This window comes from Artibeus jamaicensis, unplaced genomic scaffold, assembly GCF_021234435.1.
Source record: "Artibeus jamaicensis isolate MK-2021 breed Jamaican fruit bat unplaced genomic scaffold, CSHL_Jam_final contig_2259, whole genome shotgun sequence".
NCBI lineage: Eukaryota > Metazoa > Chordata > Mammalia > Chiroptera > Phyllostomidae > Artibeus > Artibeus jamaicensis.
In genome coordinates this window covers 1,139,475-1,161,973 of record NW_026521468.1, presented here as the reverse complement: position 1 = coordinate 1,161,973, position 22,499 = coordinate 1,139,475, and the positions used below count along the sequence as shown (strand labels likewise).

The following is a 22,499-nucleotide window of genomic DNA, read 5'->3' as shown; positions in this document are numbered from 1 at the left end:
GAGTGTGCTTGAAGGCTCCTATGTCCCAGGGGGCACTTTGGGGGCCCAGCGTGTCTACTTCTACCCCCTGGGCATGGGCCTGTCAACATTTTTGTCTCTCTCTGCAGGCCCGTCACCGAAGGTGGTCTCTTCAGTCCCAGCAGCATTCCCTGTCCCTCCCCTGCCTCCGGACTTCAGCCAAGCCTGTTCTCCCCTTTTCCAACATGGTCTCACTCAGGGCCCTGACTTCTCACAAACTCACCCTGGGCTCCAGCTCTCCTTTACCACTCAACACCCGGGGCTTACTTTTGGATAGGAAATAAATTATTTATTTTTGTAGGTGTTGTCTCAGGCTGTTTCTAGAGGTTGGTTGGAGAGCCCCAGGGCTTTGGAGGAGCCCACACCATAGCCACTCCCCCACCATACCCCAGGGCCCTGTCGCTGTCTCTAGAAAGGGGAGAGGCGCCAGCCAATTCACTTGGCACCACATTCACGCCAGCAGAGGCCCCAAGGATGAGGCAGAAACATTAATGAGTCACTGTGGGCCATTATACCCCCTCCTCTTTCTACCCCGGTCACAGCCATAGATTCAGACACAGTATGTGGGGGGCAGGGGGACAGAGTCCTGGCTCAGTCTCACCTTCAGACCTGGAAAGGGCCCATGGGACTCCCCACTGATCCTGTACCTGCTGCAGGCCAGGTACAGCAGGGTCTGGAAGAAGAGCTTGTCACCAGCCAAGAACCTGGTAGGAATCTCATCCTGCCCCATCCCCTTTGCTCTCCTCAGCCCTGCTTTCCCTCCTCTGATCATTGCAGGGATGGATGGGATGAATGTTATGACTGCTGTTAGAAAGAGGCCCCCTGGAAACCAGAAGGAAATAAGTGTGGGCAGTTTTGTGGCAGGTCTTCCCAGAGAGTGCAATTCTTCAGTTCAGAGTATGACTGGTGTTGGCTGGTGTCATAGAAGCAGTGCCCACAGCTGTCTCTGGGGCGAGGTTTGATTCCGTCGTACAGGTGTTGAGTAGTGTCCCTGGGGGTGAGATGCAGAAGCAGAAGTATGGTCTGTGTTGGAGTGTAGGGGGTGGGCAGACGCATTAAGTGGTCCTAATCCATACGGAGGGGAGCAGAAAAAAATAGAAACGGCCCTGATCCTTATGAAGGGCAAGGTGGGAGCAAGCAGAAGTGGTTCTACTCTGCATTTATGGGTGGGGAGACTCTGTAGTTGGCATCAAAGACGACAGCTAGTCCTGGCTGGGCGTGGGGCAGGCAGAGGCAGCGGCAGGGGAAGTTCTGATGTATTTTGGAGTCCAGCCAAAGGAGGAGGACCCTGGTTGACCGCTGAGCAGTGGCAAGGGCTCTCTCTTTGATCTCACCCGGTAGCCTCCAGAGCTTCCATCAGCGCGCTTCCATCACCTTCCCCATCACCGAACGTCCCCAACAATCGGGCTCCCAGGGCTGACTTGACCCGAAAGGGCCGCCAGGGGTTCTCCGTGTTAGCGACAGCTCAGGGCTGCTCTCCGCGGCCTCATGTGCCTATTCATTCGCATCGCGGTTTTCCTTTCCCAATTCTGCACACACCGTTTTCCCCCCTCTTCCAACGCTCCGCCACCTGCTTCTCCTCCGGGCTCCCGGAACCCGCGGGGACGGGGTTGGCAAGCCGGGCCTTTAAAAAGTTCACGGCCAGGCTCCGCCTCGCCGGGAGCGGGATCCACCCTACGCTCGAGTTCCAGGCGGCCTCCGACTCCTCCCAGCCCTTCGAACTACAAGATCAGCCGTCCTCCGCGCGCGCTCTCCCGCCTCTCCCGCGCCCTCCGTGGGCCACGCCTGCGAGTCGGCCAAGAGGGTTCAAGGATGCTTCTCATTGGTCTCTTCGTCCTGTCAGTCACCTGGAGGATTGAGGGGCGGGTAGAACGTGGAGATCCGGATCCGGAGCGGCTGAAAGGCGGAAGTGGAGGCCGGAGACACCGCCGGGGGGGAGAGGAGCGGAGCCTGTCGAGCCCCGAACCTAAGTAACGCCGCCGCCCCGGAGCCGCCGTGAGTGCCCTGTCCCGGGACCCAGTGTCTCGCTCGCGTTGAGGTGTCTTCGGAGTAGTCTTTCCTCCCGCCCATCCCGGCTTAGAGGGAGACTGACCCCTCCTCCGACCCGTAGCCCCCTCTTAAGGAGTTCCCTAGGCGTCGGGCCAGAAGGGGAGCCCTTCTCTCCTTCCCTTCCCTGCCTTTCCTGAGCCTTGGGAGACTCTCGTGGCCCCGCTATGGCCTGTCCAGCCCGGCTGTGGGAGGGAGAGACCCTAAGTGCCGCTCCCTCTGCTCCCAGATTTGGAGGGATCTTTGCCAGGTGTGAAGGAAGGAGCCTGTCCACCTTCTCTTTTAGAGATGGTGAGGAGTGCTCTCTGTCGCGGTTTTCCTGCCCGTGTTCCACAAAAACATTTGTCCCTCCAACTGTAGAGGGATTTAATGTCGATTTCCTGGAAGGAGGGGGTGGGGGTCCTGGGTGAGACCATTCCACACGCACACGCTCCCACAACTCCTTTACTTCCTCTCTTTCCTCAAGCCAGGGAGCCAGCCGGCATCTCAGCAGAGTTTAAGTAGGAAGGAGCTGTCTTCTCCTTGTCTTGCCCTCTCCGCCCCCCAGCCCTGCACTCTAGTTGCGTTGTTCTCTAGTTGTGTGTCTCCCTTCCTGCCTCTAAAAATTTTAGCTGAGGTTTGCTCAATTCCAGCTACAGACCAGGGTGGATCTGTCCATTCATTATCTTCTCTCTCCCCTCCTCCTCCCCTCTTGCTCCAGGCTCAGGGATGCCCTCCCAGAGCAGGGGAGTGGTTTCCACGGCTCCTCCTGAGACTGCTGTCTGCTGGTCTTTAGGGTGGAGAAAAAGGACCCCAAACGAGGAGCTTGGAATCGAAGGGTCCTGGGCTATCTCTTTCACACTCCCAAACACTCGCATGCACTTGCACACACAACACACACCCCTCCCTTATCAACAGGTGGACACCACTTCTAGTTCCAGTGTCTATCTCCCATCCCTTCCGGGCTTGAACAAATTGTAGATTACAGAACACTTTGAGGTCACAGTGGCACCTCCGGGCCCTCTGGGTTCTTAATGTGCTCATTTTTGTAGCCCAAAGACTTCTCATACGTGCCAGAAAGCACCGATTTCCCCCAGCCTTTCCCAGAGACAGCCCGTGCTGACATCTGATCCTTGTCCATTGCTTGGGACTTGGTTGTGTGAAATGGCTGCTCTCTCAGATCAAGCTGGGAGGTTCTTTGTTATGTGGCCAAAGTACAGGACAGAGACTGTACCTTAATGAGAGCAGCCTGACTCTCCGAGGCTTTGGCTGACCCCAGCTATCTACAGCAGAGGCAGGGCGGGAAGGCCCTGCCATCTTTGGGAGTTTCTGTAGCTCTTCAGTGTTCTGGGCAGGCTTCACTGCCCTTGGATGCCCTGATAAGTGCCAGTCTTTTTGCCTTGAGATCTTTGTGATTACTTCTGGACTGTCAGGGTGTCTGGCTCCTCCAACTTCTGAGCTAGACCTGGGATGCACTTATTTCATTTTTCATTGCACAAATGAAAACACCTTTCTTAGAATCAACAGGCAGATCACAGTCTTTCTGTGTGTGGGCCTCTTCCGAGGGTCACTGGAGACTTGAACGGGCAACCTCCTTTCTCTCAGCTGGTTCCCCTGTGCTTCTGAGGGGCAGAGCCAGAGAGGCCTGACTGCTGACCGAACTTACCTCCTCAGTGGTAGGCGATGGATTCTGGAATGCTTCGGAAGTCACAGGACGAGGCTTGCTAGCCTTTCGAGGGGACCTTCTTTGCATGGATGCGCTCTTCCAGTTCTGCTTCTGAAATAGGCTTTTGAAGGAGACTCTCTCCCTTCCAGAGAGACAAGGAAAGCACCAGCATTCTGTATGTTTAGGCAGCCACTCCTGGAATCCAGAACTCTTAAGAGATCTGACAGTGCTTGGCAGAAAGAGAAAGGGCTCTGTGGGGTATAGAAGCCCCTTTCTGATATCCTTCCTCTCCTCCCTTTCCTCTCAGGACTGGTGGTCCTTTTTCTGTCTTTATGCTGTAGAGTAGTGGTAACCATTAATTTTTAGCAATCATTTTCAAGTTGCAAAGTTCTTTTCACACATGTTCCTCACGAGGGTCCAGGGAGCATGTGGGGTTGGTGCCTCCACTTTAGAGATGATGCTGAAGAAATTTACGTGGCTTGCCTTAGAGCATACAGTTAGAAAGTGGTAGGGCTGGGATTTGGGATTAAATGTGGCCTCGTCTCCCCTAATTGTGGGCCCTCCCTTGGTCTGTTTATTAAAGGAATGGACATGCAAGGTGAGCAGGCAGCAGCTCAAGTACAGACCCCCTGGCGTTCCTAACGCCCGTCCTCTGCCATCTTTCTTCCCCACACCTACCCCACCCTCCTAGCCTCTTTCTCCACCACCTTTTCCTCTGCCTGCGGAGGCCATGGCAGTTACGAGTCCCAAGTCAGTAATCTTCAGGGACCAAGAGTTTGCTGACAGCTGCATGCTATTAATTTCTTGGGAACCTAGAAGTCATAATGGCTAGAAATTGAAAGTAAAAGCAAAAGCGAGTAGACTCAGGGGTCTCTCTGGGCAGGGTTAAGGGCATGGGGACCAGCAGAGCTGGCCTCTACTTAGGCCCCTCATTCCGCTTTGGTGCTACCTGCTGCTTGCACGTGGGAAGAAGGTGGCTGTCCACTGAGAGCTCTTTTCACCAGCATTTACAGGGAAACAGAACAAAGTCATAACGTTTAAATTCAGCCCCACCAAGCAAGTACTTTCTAGACAGAACGTTTTTCTTCTAACCCTTGCCCCGTAAACAAAGGCAGTGTGGTGTGGTGGAAGGCAGGAGAGCTTCAGAGCAGCCAGACCTGATTGTCATCTGGACTCCGCCATTCACCGGTTGCACGTGGTCTTGGGCTTTTACTTGACCTTGCTGAGCCTTCGTTTCCTCCAGTATAATGGGGATACAAAATATCTTGTAGAATCAGCAACAAGGGGGAAAGGAGCTAGTGCAGTTCCTGGCTACAGAATAGACAGTCAACAAAATAACAATTTTGTGGGCCCATGGGGTTTTGAAGGTGTATCATAATTCATCCCAGTGAATCTGAGCCAGCATTTGTGCCAGGTGTCTCGGGGTTGCCCAGGGCATTGCTGGATGGTGTCGCGTATTTTCTTGTCTCGTAGATGTTAAACAGAATTGATGTGGGTTGTGATCCCATTTTATGGGTCAGAATGCTGAGGCCATGATTGTGTCCCTCCCACTGGGGCTCCCAGACCCTGCTGGGTCGTGCGCTGTGGCCACTCAGATCCACAGACCAGATGAGGTCTTTGTGTCTTCTAAGCAGTTCAGTCTTCCTCGGTTTTAAACATTTTCACAGTAAAACGGTCCTCGGTCTCTTATAAATTGGAATGCAAAGTTTGCATGAATTTAAGCTAAATTTTCCAGGAAACTTGAGGACAGTATTTCGGTTGCAGCTTTGGACTCACTTGCCGGGTTTTGGGGGGTTTGCATTCCCCTGCCCTCAACTTGAGTCAGGAGTACTTTTGTTGAGGCTGTTTGAGAAACACTGCATCAGGCAGGATTTGTAAACTGGGATGTCCCCAAGCCCAGGTATGAGTGCCTTGAAGAGTCTCGGCAGAGGAGAAGTAGAATATTTCTCAGGGTGTCTTCTGCATTCATAATCTGGTATAACAAGAGATGAGTTTTCAGAGTAGGTGTCCTCATCTGCTGTACATGGAAACAATAATTCAAGTAAAAGCTGCACTTTCTGAGCTTTGTCTCTTGCGCGCCAGGTGCCCTTGAGTGTCCTGTGTGTGAGCCCTGCAGAGCACCGGTCGTGGCCGGTGTTGACCGAGTGTCTGGTCCTACCGTGGCGCCTGGCATGGTAGTCCCCACTGTGGCCGTTCAAGGGCAGACATTCACTCCTGCTCTTGCAGCAGGTGCCTGCCTATTTCCGTTAACACACTCCCTCAGCTCCTGCTTTGGGGGTGTGGTGACCTGGGATTCACACTTCACACTCACATATCCATCCGATCCCAAAGCTGGTGCATTTCTGCAGTCTGCCCACTGGAAGGTTGCTCACAGATAGGAGAGCAAACAGGTAAATAGGACGAGTGTTAAGGTGTAGACGATAGAGGAGGTGCAGACAGATCACACACTAAATTCCAGAGGGTGGAGCGCTCCAAACCTCTGTTTCCAGGGAAGGGGTTCCCAGGAAAAGGCTGGCGTGGCTTTGGCCATCCACAGTCCTGTTGGCTAACTTCTGCTGCATGTGGGTCTGGGCACTGCGCTTCTGCAGCTGTGTAGGGGCAGCGGGGACCCCGGGCCAGGACTTAGCAGGGGTCAGCGGAAGTGAGTGTAACTCGAGTCTGCGGGGGCTGCTCTGCACATCCGCACAGGCCCATTCTGGAGACGGTGGGCTTCTGAAAGTGGCACCAGCAGGTGTTTGGATAGATAGTGGGGACAGTGGCCCTCCCTTGTGTTACCCACAGGCATGGCCTTTAAACTCCTCGGCCCTGTGCCCGCAGGATTGGGGTATCTTCCTCTGCTCAGCTCGAGACCTTTTATTTCCACAAAATAGATTTTTAAAGATTTTATTTATTTATTTTTAGAGAGAAGGGAAGTGAGGGAAAAAGAGGGAGAGAAGCATCGATAGAGAGAAACATCAGTCACTTGCCTCTTGTACGCCCCCACCCGGGAACCGAACCTGCAACCCAGGCCCATGCCCTGACAGTGAACTAACTGAACCCATGACCTTCTGTCTTGCAGGACGACACCAGCCAACTGAGCCACACCGGTCAGGGTGACCTCACAGCTATTGATAGGGCTCCCACCAAGCCCTTTCCACTTACCCCTCAGCCCAGCTCCCTGGGAAGTTCACTCATGTTTGCAACTTGAGTTTATGGTGACTAGAGTTTTGGGGTCTCTTTTTGTCACAAGACGAGCTGCTGCCTTTTTTAACAAATAAACTTATTTCAGAATAGTTTTAGAAAAATTGAGAAGGTCATACAGAGATTCTCACAAACCCCTGCATCCGGCTTCCACTATTATTAACATCTTACATGAATATTGTGTGTTTGTCGCAGTTAGTGCGCCAATGCTGAGACGTTATTGTTAACTAAAGTCCACACTGTATTCCAACCTTCTTAGTTTTTACCCACTGTCCTTTTTCTATTCCAGGACCCGTAACATTTAGCTGTCTCGTCTCCTTAGGCTCCTCTGGGCCGAGAGAGCTTCCTAGCCTTCCGTGGCGCTTCGTGACCTCGACAGTCGCGAGGAGGACTGTTCGGGTGTTTCATAGCACGTCTCTCATTTGGGGTTTGTCTGACATTGTCCTCGTGATCACACTGGGGTCACGAGTGTGAGTTTTTTGGGGAACCACAGGTGGGGTGCTGTTCTCATCACGTCACATCGAAGGCAGATGTTGTCAGCATGCCTTGTCTCCGTGGGCGTCAGCCGTGGCCCCCTGGCCGAGGTGGTGGCTGGCAGGTCTCTGCTCTGTAAGGCTGTTGTGTCTCCTCCCTGCTCCCTGTCCTGCTCGGAGGGAAGTCACGAGTATAGCCCACAGGTGAGGAGTGGAGGGTTATGCTCCACTCCCCGGAGGCGGAGTGTCTGTGAGTCACTGGGAATTCTTGAACGCCATACACCGGAGGTTTGTCCGTTCTCTCCCTTTGCTTGGTTATTTAGATCAGTATGGACTCATGGGTATTTAGTTTATACTTCAGTTTGTAATCCAGCGCTACTGTGTTTTATTGTTCAAATTGTTCCAGCTTTGGTCCCTGGGAGGTCTTTCGAGTCTCTTGGACTGACCCCATCTTTGTGGCGGTTTGGGTTTTCGTTTTTTCAGCACTTCACTTTTTGGGGGACTGTGAGATGCCGCAGGCTCACCTTGTATATTTCTTGCCCGGTGCGGGAGTCGGCTGTCTGTCCAAGGCCACTGCCTCTTTAGCAGACATCTCCTCCAGGTGTGTTACTGTGGAGACACGTGCATGGACGCAAGTTGCTTCTTCTCCTGATGGTTAGTCTCAGTGGCTGCGACTCCGGAGCTGGGCAGGGTGGGGGTGCGCCTGGAAAGCCAGCGTGTGAGGATCCCAGGAGCTGTTACCAACAGTGGTGCGGCGCCTCTGCTCACCCGCGCTTCTCGTGCCCCTGCGTGCCGCTCCGGCCCAAGAACAGTCACGGTCAGTGTTTACTTTTGAGCCGACTGACTCTCCCGTTGGGAAAATGAAGCAATAGTTGATCTCTGTTTCAGGTGCTAAGTTGTCCAGCCAGACCCTTCAGGACCCTGGGTCTCTTAGAGAGTCCACATGGTCTGGGCCAGCACATTTTTGCTGCCTTTCAAAAATGGACCAGCCCTCTGGGGGACTCTGCGCAGGGCTTGCGGCTCGGGCCAGGCTGTCGTTCTGGGCCGTAATCCCGACTCCCTGACCAGCAGACCCTGCCGTGGCTCTGCTGTCTCTATAGGTGCGTGTGTGACTAGAGCCCTGCTGGAAACACCAACTCGGGGTATTAACAGGAGCTGATTTACAAGCCTCTTGCCTTCTATTCGTAGCTCCGTGTGTGTCCCCTGCAGGTGGCTGTGTCAGAAGCGTCCCAGGCATGGGGGAGGGCGTGGGTGGCCTCCCTAACCCTGGCTGACTTCCTAGTCATCAGATGGTTCTTGGAGCTACTCGGAGGCTGTGGTGATTAATGACGCGGATGTCCAAACCTCTAGTATTTTCAGCCTGCTTTTTTTTTTTTAAATATTTATTTATTTTTAGAGAGAGGAGAAGGGAGGGAGAAAGAGAGGGAGAGAAACATCAATGTGTGGCTGCCTCTCGCATGCCCCCCACTGGGGACCCGGCCTGCAACCCAGGCATGCGCCCCGACTGGGAATCAACCTTGTGACCCCTTGGTTCACAGGCCCGTGCTCAATCCACTGAGCCACACCAGCCAGGGCTCAGCCTGCTTTTTAAAAGGAACTCTGGTTTCTTTGTCAGCTGTCCTAGTCCTGTCCCCTCCCCCTCTCCACAACTGAACTACTTCTTCCCTTTCCTGAAAGAGGCTTTGAGATGGAAGGGAGGCCTTTGGGCTTTAAGATGGTGTGTGTTGCCGGGCAATTTTTTTAAAAGGGGCTGTCATTTGCCTGGTTGGGGGTTTCAACTCAACGCTGATTTTTTTCCTTGGGCGGTGGTGGTCTCCCCCTCCGTTTTTGTGGCTGTGGAGGCCAGTCTTCAGAGGGTACAAGGTTAGGGTTGTCGATAGGACACCCCAGCTGCAAGCTGTCCCTTCTCCTAGGACACTGGTGACAGTTGTTTCAGATTCTTCAGGCTGTTGTGCTGAAACCCCACGGACTGGGTGGCCTGTAAACAAGGAAGCTCATTTCTCACAGTTCTGGAGGCTGGAAGTCCAGGACCAGGGCGCCGGCGTGGTCAGACTCTGCAGAAAGTCCTCCTCCGGGTGCAGAAGCTCCTGGAGCCCCTTCTGAAAGGGCGCTGACCCTGATCAGGAGGGCTCTGCCCTCTCGGCCTGATCAGCTCCACAGGCACCATCTCTGGACACCATCACACGAGATTAGGATTCCAACATGGATTTTGGGTGGACACGAACACTCCAACCGCAGCACTTGTCTAATTCAGCATCCTCTGCAAATGGGGGGCGGTCGAGAATGGAGCCCAGGGAAATGTGAATAGTGCTGAAGGTTTTGACTGAGGAACCTGCTTCCTTCATTGGGGCTTCGAGGGGCAGGGGCTCCCTGCCCTGTGAATGCTCCCCGAGGGAGTCTCGCTCTGAGCCAGGCCCTTTGCTAAGGGTCCTGCGTGCGTCCTCTTCCCAGTGGCCCTGGGAGCTGGGCACTCCTCTCTAGTTCACACGTGAGGAAGTGGGTTCGGGAACATGGCACAAGGCCACCCTAGTAAGTGGTGGCTCCAGGACTTGAACTGAAGTTTGTCCGACTCCAGCACTGGTTCCCTTCCCCCCCACGCAGAAGGGCCTGTCTGGGGTGTGGTGTCTTCTCCGCTGGGCTGTGGATCTCCCTGGGGGCGTGAGCTGTCTGGTGTGTGTTTAAGCCTCCAGCTGCGCCATTGACCCGCCAGACTTAGCCAGGCCTGTATTTCGGGCTTGCTTCACAACATTTATGCGCACCTACTGTGTGTCGGGCTTGATGTTATATGCTGTTGAAACAGAGGAAACCCAGACAGTCTAGCCTTGGAGAGTTTTGTTTTGTGACCCCTTCATCTGCAACAGCGCCCCAGTTCCTCTCACCTCCTCACTCCCAACCCTCGAGCCCCCGAGTTCTCCAGCCCCTCCACCCACAGCAGTCTTTGGGGAGTTTGGGGCCATGTAAGGAGGGTGCAATTCATAATTCATTCATGAAATGGGTTCAGACCTATTCATTGCCTGATTTCTTCACCTGGCTCCCTTCTACAGTTCAGCAAAAAAATTAGGAAAGAAAACGTCAGCCTAAAATGTTGTCCTTTGGCTCCCAGGCTCTGCAAGCAGCCGTTGTCCCTCAGACCTCGTGTGTGTGTGTGTGTGTGTGTGTGTGTGTGTGTGTGTGTGTGTGTGTGTGTGGCTGCTGAGCGAGGGGAGTTTGGTTTGCTGGTATCTGGTGCCCAGTCCTCTTTTCCCCTGTTCTCCTCTCAGACGGGGCCTGTGTCCTCTGCTGTCTGCTTAGGAGCTGAGGGCAAGACGAAGAGGGTGGCAGAGTGAACTGGCTTTCTTGTAATTTTTGGGTTTTGTAAAGACAGGAAAGGTATACAAAAGGTGTCTGTTGCAGTTGTTGGTATAAATGAACAGGAGTCACTGATGACCCTGACCTTTGGCAGAGATTTTTGGAGTTTTTCTGGGCCTAGGGCAGCAGCAGAAGTAGCGCCTGTGCTGGCTGGTACCTCTGGCCCCTACAGAGACCTCCCCCGAACAGAGGGGAAGATGGTTTTCTGCATGGATGAGATTCTGGTTAGAACTGTCCTAATGAATAGGAACTGCATGAGTAACGCAAATACAGGGTAGTTGTGAGGCCTGTGGACCAGCAGGTGTCCTGCATCCACCCCGCTGGCTTGCACGTAACTCGTGCTCCATTGCGGGGCCGTGGCAGGTGCAGGCTGGAGCCAGGGAACAGCCTGTGCCTTGGCGGGCTCTCTTCTTTGCATCCCACCCGGCACTGTCGGGAAAGAGTTGGGTGGGTGTGAGCATCACACGGCTTCACTCCCACCCCCTCCATGCCCTGTAGCTGGACATGTGTATCAATTTGTGCTGCAGAAAGCACCAGACTTTAAACTGAACTTTTGCTTGGGGTGTCTTACAGAGCTGCCCTAGACAGGACCAGGAGATCTGCCCCAGCTGTGCTGGTTGAGCTGTGCTGAGTTGGAGGCCAGGCCCTCTTAGGGAGAGGCTCTCTCCGGAATATCATTGGTAGGACCCAGGGCCCCTGCTGCTTCTTCAAATCACTAGGCAGGACAAGCCTTCCTGGTACAACCACAAGCTGTCTCCTGCCCACGTGATCTTCCTCCCTAACCTGTCACCCAAATGCATGGCCCCTCTTTGGCCTCCAGGATCAGTGAATGAGAACCCTAGAGCTGCCCGTGAACCCTGGGCCTTTCCGTGGACAGTGTGGGCAGGTCACACTGACCAAGCTGTGTCAGCAGCTATGTGGAGATGCCCCCCACTCCCATCAGCCTTCTCTGGTGGGTGCAGGAAGAGAGGGAGCAGGGACTGGAGGTTTCCATCCTTGCCCTGAAGGTAGCGCTGACTCCGCTCCTCTCAGCCTCCTTGGGGAACCCGTCTGTTGTCAAGAGCTGAGCAGCAGCCTGGAGCTCCGGGAAGGATTTCTTGGTGTTCTTGCTGGAGCAGGGCTCTGGGAAGCTGGCGGTCAGGCCCTTGGGGCCTCCACCTAACACAGCCTAGCACCTGTCCACAGTGACACATCAGGCCTTCCCCCGTGAGGGAGAGGGCCGCAGAGACAGCAGTACTCTGTCCGCTGACTCCCTGCAGAGCTCCAGCTTCAGCCTGCACAGTGTGGGGGGACCCCTTGGCCATGGATCCTCAGGCTTTGAGCTCCTTGATACGCCTGCATGCTGGCTCCTTTTGCAGGAGTTGGCGGAGTGGTGGCCTAGGCTAGAGCCCTAGGGGACACTCAGTCGGGCCATGCTGTGCTGTGCTGTGCAGGTCCAGGCACTGGGTCCCAGAAGAGCCTCGTCAGTGGATGGGGAGTGAGGTGAGACTGATCTCGGTTAAGACCGTCAGGACAGGGTGACCCGGCCCAGTGGTGTGGGGTAAAGCTCACTCCCAGTCCCCCTCTGGCAGGTTTACCTCCCCTCCCCCGAAAGGGAGTCACCTGCGTGGCTGTGTGAGGACAACATCCTCTTCCTCTCCCGCCACCATTTCCCCTGAGCCTCCGGCTTGCCGGTGGGACGAGGAGTCCAGACCTGGCCTAACACACCCCATCAGGGTGCTTTTGAAGTGTCACCCAGGCTTCCAGGGCCCGGCTTCCTCCATCACCCTCTCCAGGGGATACATGGGCCTGTGGAAACACCCTCCCTTTCCCGTAATTAAAGCCGTTTTATTAAAGCGCACGAGGACTGTGGCAGCACCATTGTGGTTGATGCGATGGTGTTGGTGGTCATCCTGGGTTTTCTGTCTCCGATGGAGGAGCCTTGCTGGAAGTAAGAGTCCCCTGGTCGGGCTCTGCCACCGTCTGGCTGTGACCCTGAGCAGGTCGCCTTGCTTCGCCTTCCCCTCCTCTGTCATTAGGAGGAGGAGGATCAGGCCTACAAGGACCCTCTGAACCCTGACTGGTGCGATCAGTGGATTGGGTGTCGTCCTGGAAACCGAAAGGTCACCAGTCGATTCCCAGTGAGGGCACAAGCCTGCTTTGCAGCTGGGTCCCCGGTTGGGGGCGTGCCAGAGGCAGCCTATGGATCTCTCCTCTTTCTCCCTCCTTTTCCTCCTCTCTAAAAATGAATAAATGGGATCTTTTTTTTTTTTAATCTTTTGAGCTTTGACAACTGCTGAGTCAAAATCAGGTAACCTCTTCATATGACAAACCGGCCGCTTGGTAGAACCTTGCCTTCAGGCTGATGCTGTGCCGATAGGCTGTGCATCGTTTCGTTGGAACCTTCCGACAACCCGCTGCGGTTAGGATTAAATACCACCATTTCATAGGTGAGGGACTGAAGCCGACAGTGGTTGCTTGTCTGATTTGGCCGAGGTCACTTGGCCAATAAAAACAGCAGAGCCAGGCCCTAACCAAGCCTGGTTCAGCCTCCGGGTCCTAACCTGCTAGTTGTGTTGAAACTGCGAGTGGGCGCCCCCTGTGGCTCGTGGCTTGTGTTGCTTCAGACTTGTCTGCCCTCTGGGTCTGCAACCAGCCACAGGCCTGGGTCGTCCTGCTGGGAGTCTGCCCTCCGGTCCTGTGTGTGGTAGTGGTGATTTTCTCCTTTGAGGGAGAGCTGTGTTCTTTTTTTTTTTTTTTTTTTTTTTAATATTTTATTTATTTATTTTTAGAGGGGAAAGGGAAGGAGAAAGAGTGGGAGAGAAACATCAGTGTGTGGTTGCCTCTCATGTGCCCCTCACCAGGACCTGGCCCACAACCCAGGTGTGTGTGTGCCCTGACTGGGAATTGGACTGGCAACGCTTTGGTTCACAGGCTGGCACTCAGTCCACTGAGCCACACCAGCCAGGGCTGATCCGAGACTTTGGGTGTCTTCCACCTTAGCCTTTGAACCGAATTCCCTCTCCTCCTGGGCCTCACGTTTCCTTCTCTTTAAGCTAACAGGTTGCTTCTGCTTTTGTCTTGTGTTGCTCAACTCTTCTGATGTTCAATATTCAGGAATGCTTTTTCCCAGAGTACAGTGTAGCTAAAGAGTCACAGGCCAGAGCCACCTCCAAGGGAAACTGGGCAAGGTCACTTGGTTCTCACCACCCCTGTGCCCCGCCCCCCCTCCCCTCCCCTTGCTGGTTAACCTTGACTGAGCCTTGAGTGAGTGAGTCTCCAGCCCAGCCCCTGGTCCACAGACTGTGATTGGTTTCCCCAATCAGCTCACTATCCAAGCTGTGCCGGGACTGTCAGCTAGAGGAAGTTGCTGAAGCAAACAGGAAGCGTGAGAGACACCCATCAGCTGGAATTGTTCACCCTCTTACCAGGAAGGACACAAAAAGCATGAAGTGGGTGACTTCGTGGATTAGAGAAGAGACTCCACGTCGAGAGGTTCTAACGCAGTCGGTGGGGGTGATTTTCTGAGTGCCTGGGGTAATTCTGATGAAAAAAGGTTGGAGCCCCACTGCAGTGTCCGGAGCAGAGGAACCCAAGCAAGGAAGAGCGGTGCTCTGCTTTTCTGTCCCTTTCTCTCTGCCCTTGGCCCCAGGGCTGGCTGGGCACATGCCCACTGTGCCAGTTCGCAGGACTGAGTGTTCAGGAGCTTGGATCCCTTCTGCCCATTCGTCTTTGTTGTGGTGAAGGGCGGGGCACGCCCCCCGGTGCTTGCTGCACCCCTGACTGCACCCCGAGCATTCTCGAGACTGGCTCAGGGGGAGAGATTTCCACAGTGAGATTCCCTCCCCTAGGCGGCAGTCCAGCTCAGTGCGAGAGTTCACCTTTACCACCTGCCAGGGAGGGGAGGGCGGATGGAAAGCTTCCCGGGGCTCAGGCCCTCTGCTGTCTTAGACATCCCTCCCCCCCCCCCCCCGCACTGTCTGGGTGTGCCCTTCATGGCAGAATCAGCTTCCTCTGTGCTTTCTTGTCCGGGAAGGTTCTCCAGGTATGTTCACGTGATCACCGAGTGGGGCTGGGAAAATCACGAGGCAGCAGGCTGCGAAAGTGCTGGGTGTGCCTGCTCAGGTGTCTCTGGCAGGTGGGACCAGCATCCAGGCAGAGCGTGGCACCAGCCAGTGGGTGCCAGGTGCAGGACCTACGGCACTTTTAAAAAATGCAGATACTGGGCACTCCTCCAAAGCTGCATTGGCGCCCCAGGGACCACCGCACATGCGGTTTGGATGTGCCGACAGGGTCAGGAACCACCGCACTAGAGTGACTTGCCTTTCCTTCTGACTGGTTGAAAAGTCAGATTCTGTTCAGTCAGGTTTGGAACCCCTCCGGTTTGATAGAGACAAGACTCAGATATTACCTGTTTTTCTCGTCTTATAGGTGCTGGTAGCCACAGTCCCCACTGCCTTTTTTATTTTTTAATTGGGAACTGCACCATCTGTTCCCTTCTCCCAGCTCATTCAGGCCTCGTCTAGTGCCCCAGCCACACTCTGTTGCTTGGTCAAGATTCTGTGTGGCGTGGATTTGTGGTCATAGCCAACCTGTAACCCCGCTGTGGTGTCCCCCGTCGCTGTGGTTCTGCCTGGCTCTGGGTGGCTCCTCCCACTGTCGGGAGCATGCAGGTACTGCAAGAGTCATGGGACTGTCGGTTGTAGGCTGGAGCCGGACCTCGCTGGGCCAGCAAAGCTGCTGCCACAAAAAAGTCTCGTTCTCCCAGCAGCCCAAAACCGAACACCGGGCGGACGTTGTCTCCACCCTTCTTCTGCAGCAGGGGGACGGCAGGGAGACACGTGAGGGTGCGGGCTGCCCACGGTTGCGGACCAGGCTCTGTCACCTGTGCACTGGGTGGCCTGGAGCAGGGCATTAATACCTGGATGTCAGGCTTTGTCTTAAGGTTAGAGGAGATAACAGTTGTGCAGTTGCGCAGCGAATGCGTGCTGTCCCCGAGAAGCGTTTAATTCGGTGAGCCCTCTCCGATTCCTGTGTGTGTGTGTGCATGGCGGGGAGGCATCCTGGAGAAGCTGGAAGCACAACAGACTTTGTCTCAAGGGCGAGAGAGTCTTGCAAAACCACTGATGGGGATGAAAAGCAAAGGCATCTTAAACGATGAGCTGTTTCAAAGCTGGCATTTCTTTTCACTAATCGAGATTCCCCCCCCACCCCGCCCATTCTTCCTTCCTTGTACTCTCAGGGAGGAGGCGGCCCTGTTTCAAACCTCTTTTCCTTTGGTGCTGCCTAGAAAGGAAACTCTTGTTCCTGGTTCGTGAATCATTCTTCCTGAGGCTTAACTTTTTGAGCATGTTGCTGGGAGAGCCTGGGTGTGAAAAACGATTTGAGGCTGTGCCCCGTGAGCCCTGTGCCGTCTGCCCCTCGCTCAGGGCAGATCGCTGCTCCCCACAGACGGTCCCCTTTACACCGACACCCCGTCCTGTCCCGACTGCAGGGGGACGCACCCCCGGGCCAGGGGGCAGGTCAGGGCTGTCCTTGGGGCCCCGTTCCTGAGACCCGTCCTGCCAAGACTCCATGCTGCGAAGGGCAGTCTGATCCGGATCTTCTTTCTCCACCTTCATTCAGACTCTGCAGTGTTCACGACGTGGTACCTGCTCACAGTACTCGCTCGTAAAACACTCTGTGTGTGTTCTGATAGCCTTTAACGCAAGTCTTCTAAGGGCTTCTGAAGGTAGGCTACTCATCCTTTGCAGTTCTAAAACTTAAAAAAAGTTGGCTCCCCAAAGCTGTCGCCAGCCGAGTGACTGACATGTCAGTGCTGGGCCCCAGCTGCTGGGGGCACAGGTCTCGGTGCCCCGTGTTTGTTTCCGCCCTCCCACACCTCCTCCCACTCGTCCCTCCTCCGGGTCACCCTCTGCCTCTGCCAGCAGAGAATGGAACTGAGGTCTCTATTTAAGAGGGAAACTTGGCAGCCGCCGGTGTGTGTTTGGTTTTGTGTGTGTGTTTGGTTTTTTAATGCGTGTGAGACTTCTGGCCCATAAAAATGAGAGAACGCGGGGGAAGCGGCTCAGGGTGAGGCTTTGATCCCGGTGCCCAGTCCAGCCTCAGACAGAAAATCGGTCAGTCCTTCTGGAGATGGCGGGACAAAATGGCAGTCGGGACAACACCTGGCGCTGGCTGGGCGCTGGCCCCTGCGTGTCCTCGAGGTTGGCTGAGCACCTTGTCCGCAGAGCTTTCTCCCAGGACTCCCCGGGCTTTACACAGAGGTGGGCTGGGAGCACGGCTGCCAGGCCGCAGGTTCGCCGTTTGCCGACTTAGATCCTGCCGTCTTCCTGGGCAGCTCTTCAGGGCCCCAAGGAGCCTGCGGACTCTGCTGCCACCAGGCGGGCTCGTGCCCACCCCTGTCCTATGCGTGTTGATCTGTGTGTGCATGTACACATTTGGGTTTGCTCAGAGCAGGAGCCCGAAGTTGGGAGAGCGCTTTTCTCTTCGCCTCACTTCCTGGCAGGGAGGGCAGGGGGTTGGGGTGAGGGGCGGCTGTCAGCCAGGTCGGCAGGGAGGGCAGGGGAGAGACCTGGGATTTAAGAAGGGCTCGCTGCTCAGCCGTCTCCGTCTCCGACTAACCTGGTACTTCTGGTTTCTCACTTGCAGTTGGAGCCCCCTCCCCAGTAAGTGCCTCTTCGCGTAGCGCCGGCCGCTGCCCTCGCGCTCACTGGTAGCACTGCAGCGGGACGGGCCATGGCGGGTCGGGGAGGTGCAGCGCGACCCAACGGACCAGCTGCCGGGAACAAGATCTGCCAATTTAAGCTGGTCCTGCTGGGGGAGTCTGCGGTAGGCAAATCCAGCCTCGTCCTCCGCTTTGTCAAGGGACAATTCCACGAGTACCAGGAGAGCACAATTGGAGGTGAGTGGGCACGGGGGAGCAGGGGCAGCCTCAGAAGGCCAGAGGCAGGCCTCAGCATTGCGTAGAAGGGAGCTGCCTGCCCCGTGGGACTAAATCCGCCCGGAGCAGCAGCCCCTCCCTCACCTGGGCCCTCATCAGGTCCCACAGCGGCTCCCCATGCCAGAGTCCCGAGGAGCTTCCAGTGAGAACCAGCTGGGAGTTGGAGCGGCTCCCCCTCCCAGTTCTGCCTCTTCACAATTTGTGCGGCCTCGGTGGAGACCCTTCCTCTGACCCGGCCTCCGCAGAGGCGGGGGCCGGCTCTGGACTCCTGCGGGTCCTTCTTACGGTGCCAGGCCATGGGTCTGCCCTGCCCTCTCCCACTTCCCAAAATGGGGAAATGGGTGGTGAGTGAGCTGGCACTTCTGAAGGTGACCTTTACCCTCTCTTGAGCTTAGAGCCTGTTGTTGATTTCGCAGTGGTCAGCATTTAGGATGGAAAGGTCTGGACTCAGCCCCCCGCCTTCGTGGCCAGTACAAACCTTGAGGGGCCAGGGCCAGCCTTGGGTCTGAGTCATCTTCTCTCTACCCCTCGGTTGGTAGGAGGTTTCCAGGCAGCTGGAAACAGAATGGGCCGTGTCAGCAGCTGCTGCTGCCTCCTCAGCACTCGGGTTGGGAGCTGGGGAGGGGAAGTGAGGCGGTGCCTGTGCCCTGGGGGGGGCAGACAGGAGAACAGACTCGCACAAACGGCTCTCTGCGACCCCCCTCTGGGTCTCTGGGCAAAGGGGACCCCCCACCTGCCTGCCCGGCTCCGGGCCTCCCCCCGGGAAGCACATGGGCAGGTGCTGTGCGCCCCCTCACCTCCTCGGGCCAAGGATAGGGTCTCTGTGTCTCCTGAAGGTCATGCCACGGGTGGCCAGTCAGAAATGGCCCACTGTGGCGAGCCAGTGTGCCTGGGGGTGGCGGGGGCGGTTGGGAAGTGGCCACCCAGCCTCCGCCTGGCAGTGGGACAGTGTGTACTTCTGGCGTCCCCAGCATAGCTGTGACAGCGTCCTCAGGAAACAGAAGGCCAGCGACACCCCTGCGCGGAGCCGGCCGAGGGACCAGGGAGGCTTCCAGCTGGACTGTTCTCCCTGAGGGGCGGGGGGGAGGAGGAAGAGGGCAGGTGGGCCCACCCTTCTGAGCTCAGAGCCAGGCCTCCTGGGGCTCTCCTTCTCCGGCCCCTTGTGCTCCTCTTCCGAGAGCGCTCCTGAGACAGCCCAGGCACGCGCAGGCGTCCCCTCCCCGACCCTGTCTACTGGGGGCCCAGGAAGCATGTGCACGCCACACCCCCGCACACACGCACGGACACACAGACTTCGCCTGTCCTGCGCAGGCCTGCTCTGGTGGTCGCGGCGGGGTCTTCTGCGGGCCCGTCTCAGGAGGAGGCTTCTGAGTGCCAGAGCCGGACGTAGCAGTGGAGATGCGTGGGGGCGGCTTCCTGAGCCCCTCCTTGCCTGGTAACACCACCTTCCCCCTTCCAGCGGCCTTCCTCACACAGACCGTCTGCTTGGACGACACGACAGTCAAGTTTGAGATCTGGGACACGGCCGGCCAGGAGCGGTATCACAGCCTGGCCCCCATGTACTATCGGGGGGCGCAGGCCGCCATCGTGGTCTATGACATCACCAACACAGTAAAGAGTTTCCCTTACTCCTCAGCCCTGGTCCCTGGAGGGGGTGTGGGCAGGTCTCCTCTGTCGTGCGGGGGTGTCGCACCAGAATGCCCAGCTGGTGGTGCCTTGGACAGCATGGCGCCTCGGCCCTGCTGGCTGGAGCTTCTCTAGTGAGCGGCCTGGGGCAGGATGCCTCCTCTGTCCCTTTGACATTCCGGCCCTGTCTCCCCAGGACACGTTTGCACGGGCCAAGAACTGGGTGAAGGAGTTACAGAGGCAGGCCAGCCCCAACATCGTCATCGCGCTTGCGGGTAACAAGGCAGACCTGGCCGTCAAGAGAGCCGTGGAGTTCCAGGTGTGGGGGCAGACGGGACTGGGGAAGGAGTAGGCTGGCCACCTCGGGGGGCGGCAGGGGCGCTGGTGTCTTCGGTCCTCTCCTGACCTGAGCCTGGGCTGGAAGGAGTCACCTGTCCTTGTCTCGTGGCAGCAGGGGGTGCGCACACACAGATAGCTGAAGTTTCTGCTGTCGTTTCTGTAAACTTTTTAACGAGGCTTACTGAAAAGGAAACACTTCTTTTCATGGAGTACATGCACACAGTTAAGTTTAAATAGTACAAGAAGGCCTATAGAATTAAGTCTCTAACCCTAGAAAGTCAATCTCTCTTCCCCCAAGTTCCTTAGCTTCTCATCTTTCTAGAAGTATGTGCACACCTATGAGTCCCTTTCTTTAATAGAAGGGAGTGTGTTTTACATACCGTATATTTAATTTTTTTTCCAGTCCGTAACTGATGGACTTTGAGGTTGGTTGTAATAGAGACTGGAAACAGAGTTGCCATCACAGGCACACACTTCTGTGCTCTCGTTCACTTCGCGGCTGTATCCGTAGGCTGGTTTTCCAGAAGTAATTCCTAGTTTAGAGATTCTGAAGAGCAAGAAGGCAGAATGCACATAGGGCACCTGCTTAATGTCCGTGAGCTGAGAGGGGCCGCCCCCCGTGGGGAGCAGGGCGCCTGGTGCAGGCATCTCAGAGGAACCCCGAGGGCAGAGCTATAGGCCCAGAAACCCGTGAATTGCCTCTGCTGTGAATAAGGCGCTGTCATCAGGGGAGATTTTTTTATCCTGGGCCACAGCCCCTGCCAACTGCCGACATTTCCCTCCCACCCGCTTTCTCACCTCCGTCCAAATCAGGAAGCACAAGCCTATGCCGATGACAACAGTTTGCTGTTCATGGAGACATCAGCAAAGACCGCGATGAACGTGAACGAGATTTTCATGGCTATAGGTGAGCCGCCTCTCCCCCGCTTCCCCCAGCGGGGCATCGCTCTTACCTTTTGCTCTGCAGTACGTCTGTGGGGCCCTTCACCAACAGGTCTTTCACCCTTCTCAATATTCTGACGAAATTACTTTCTTCTTTATCTGACTCAAAGTCTCAACGTTCCACCTCCTGACTTCTTAGCTTGCCATCCACCTAAAACCTGACATCACCATTCTACCCATTTCTCAGGATTTTTTTAGCCCACTTGGTTCTGAAGTCATCCTGCCGTATTAGCTCTGATCTTGAGTAGGTCATTTAACCTCTCTTTGCCTCAGTTTCCTGAAATGCTCAGAATGCACCTGGCGCGTAGAAGTGAAGCCATCGGTATTGCTGATTGAGTGGTACAGGCCGGATTCTATTCACTTGGACTTGGGAGACAGTACTAGAGTATCCCCACAAACACATCTTTCCCTCCTCTCCCAAACAGCTAAGAAGCTCCCCAAGAACGAGCCCCAGAATGCAAGTGGTGCTCCGGGCCGGAACCGAGGCGTGGACCTCCAGGAGAACAACCCAGCTAGCAGGAGCCAGTGCTGCGGCAACTGAGCCCCCCTTGCCTGCCCACTGCCCCCCCCCCCTCCGCCTGAACAACCCGACTGGAATCCACTCTAACCAATCGCACTTAACTACTTGGGCCACCACTGGGGGGAGGGGGGGCAGGGGGAGGGGTCCACCATGATTTCTCCATCTAATTTTGTTCATAGGCCGGAGCGAGTTATTCCACCTGCACCTTTCTGTACAAATACTAATGCAATTTTAAGTCTTAAGTCACTTTTTTAATATATATGATCATCTCTTCCCACTTCCAGCCCTTTCTACTGCTCTCCCACTCTCCCTTTGCTGGGTATAGCCACGTGCCCCTGCTGCCCCCACCCTTGTATCTGGGGAGGCAGGGGTTGGGGCAGCACCCTCTTCTCTTCTTGCTGATGAGCAGACCCAGCAAGAGCATCCATATCCGTACCGTGTGTGAAGTGTGCTTGGTTCTGGGCCATGGGGCAGGCCCTAGGGACTAGGGAAGGGAGAGACAGCTCTTCCCTTGGCTGCCTGGCTGGCTGGCACCAGGCTGCAGTCCCCCTCACCCCTAACTCTCAGCCGGGAGAGCGACCACAGCATTATTGTGACAGCCACGAATCCACTGCCCAGTCCACCCCACGCCCCTCATCCTTGGTCACCCTGACCTCTGGCTCTGAGCCCTGTTCTGACCAAATCACGATGATGAGTATTTGGGGGTGGGTGGGTGAGGGGGGGAGTGGGAGGGAATGGAACCAACTTTTTCTGTATTTTGTATTGTATGTTTTCTTCAACATGTAACCAATCAGTATCTTGTCAATATAGTCAGCCAATGGATCCACCTCCTGCTTGTCTGTCTTGTCTTTGTCTGGCAGACTGTGTCCTCTCTAGCTTACTTAAAGTTAATTTCAAGTGGACCACTGAATCTTGTGAGACAAAAGCTACCCACCTCCCAGGGGAGGGGATGCTGGTGGCCATGGTAAGCAGGGGGTGGGGCCTTACCTGCAGGGCTGATGGCTCAGGGCTTGGATGTGACCTGGAAGCGAATCTCACCAAGTTTGAAGTTGGGCGTCCTGCTCCCTCACCACCTCTAGGTCATATTGGGGTGATGTGCAGTCTGGATTGAAAATAGTTGGGCTCAAAATCAAAACAACATGAAAAAAAGGTTGGTCTCTGAAACACCAGAAACACGCTCTTTGGCAGTTTTGGTTAATCTGTATCAGGACTGTGAGGGGCTGGATCTTCTCACCCTCTTCCCTGAAGAGGCAGAAGCACCAATGAGCAGCCTCACACCAGGTCCAAGCCATTCCGATCCCCGGTTCTGGAACCAGGTAATTCTCGAGCCTTTCCGGCTCTCTGCTGCTCCCTGCTGGCGCCGCTGCTCTCAGCAGCTGGGGCCCGGGACTGTGGGTCCCAGCGGAGCTGAGCTTAGCGCGGCCCTGCTCTTTGTCTATA

At 55.6% G+C, this 22,499-nt stretch overlaps 1 protein-coding gene across 4 annotated transcripts; it reads left to right on the top strand.

Moving 5' to 3' along the window:
- The first annotated feature begins 1,902 nt into the window (after positions 1-1,902).
- Positions 1,903-21,813, top strand: RAB5C (RAB5C, member RAS oncogene family). Of its 4 annotated transcripts, XM_053660305.1 has the most exons (7): positions 1,915-2,013; positions 16,315-16,420; positions 17,341-17,593; positions 19,092-19,243; positions 19,455-19,577; positions 20,411-20,504; positions 20,965-21,810. In XM_053660305.1, the coding sequence occupies exons 3-7, from the start codon at positions 17,428-17,430 to the stop codon at positions 21,078-21,080; spliced, it is 651 nt and encodes a 216-aa protein (XP_053516280.1). In that variant the 5' UTR covers positions 1,915-2,013; positions 16,315-16,420; positions 17,341-17,427; the 3' UTR covers positions 21,081-21,810. The 4 variants fall into 4 exon arrangements, with proteins under 4 accessions (XP_036985626.1, XP_053516280.1, XP_053516281.1 ...); XM_037129731.2 differs by lacking the exon at positions 16,315-16,420 and having other exon boundaries at positions 1,903-2,013; XM_053660306.1 differs by lacking the exons at positions 1,915-2,013; positions 16,315-16,420 and adding an exon at positions 14,167-14,184.
- The last annotated feature ends 686 nt before the right edge of the window (positions 21,814-22,499 follow it).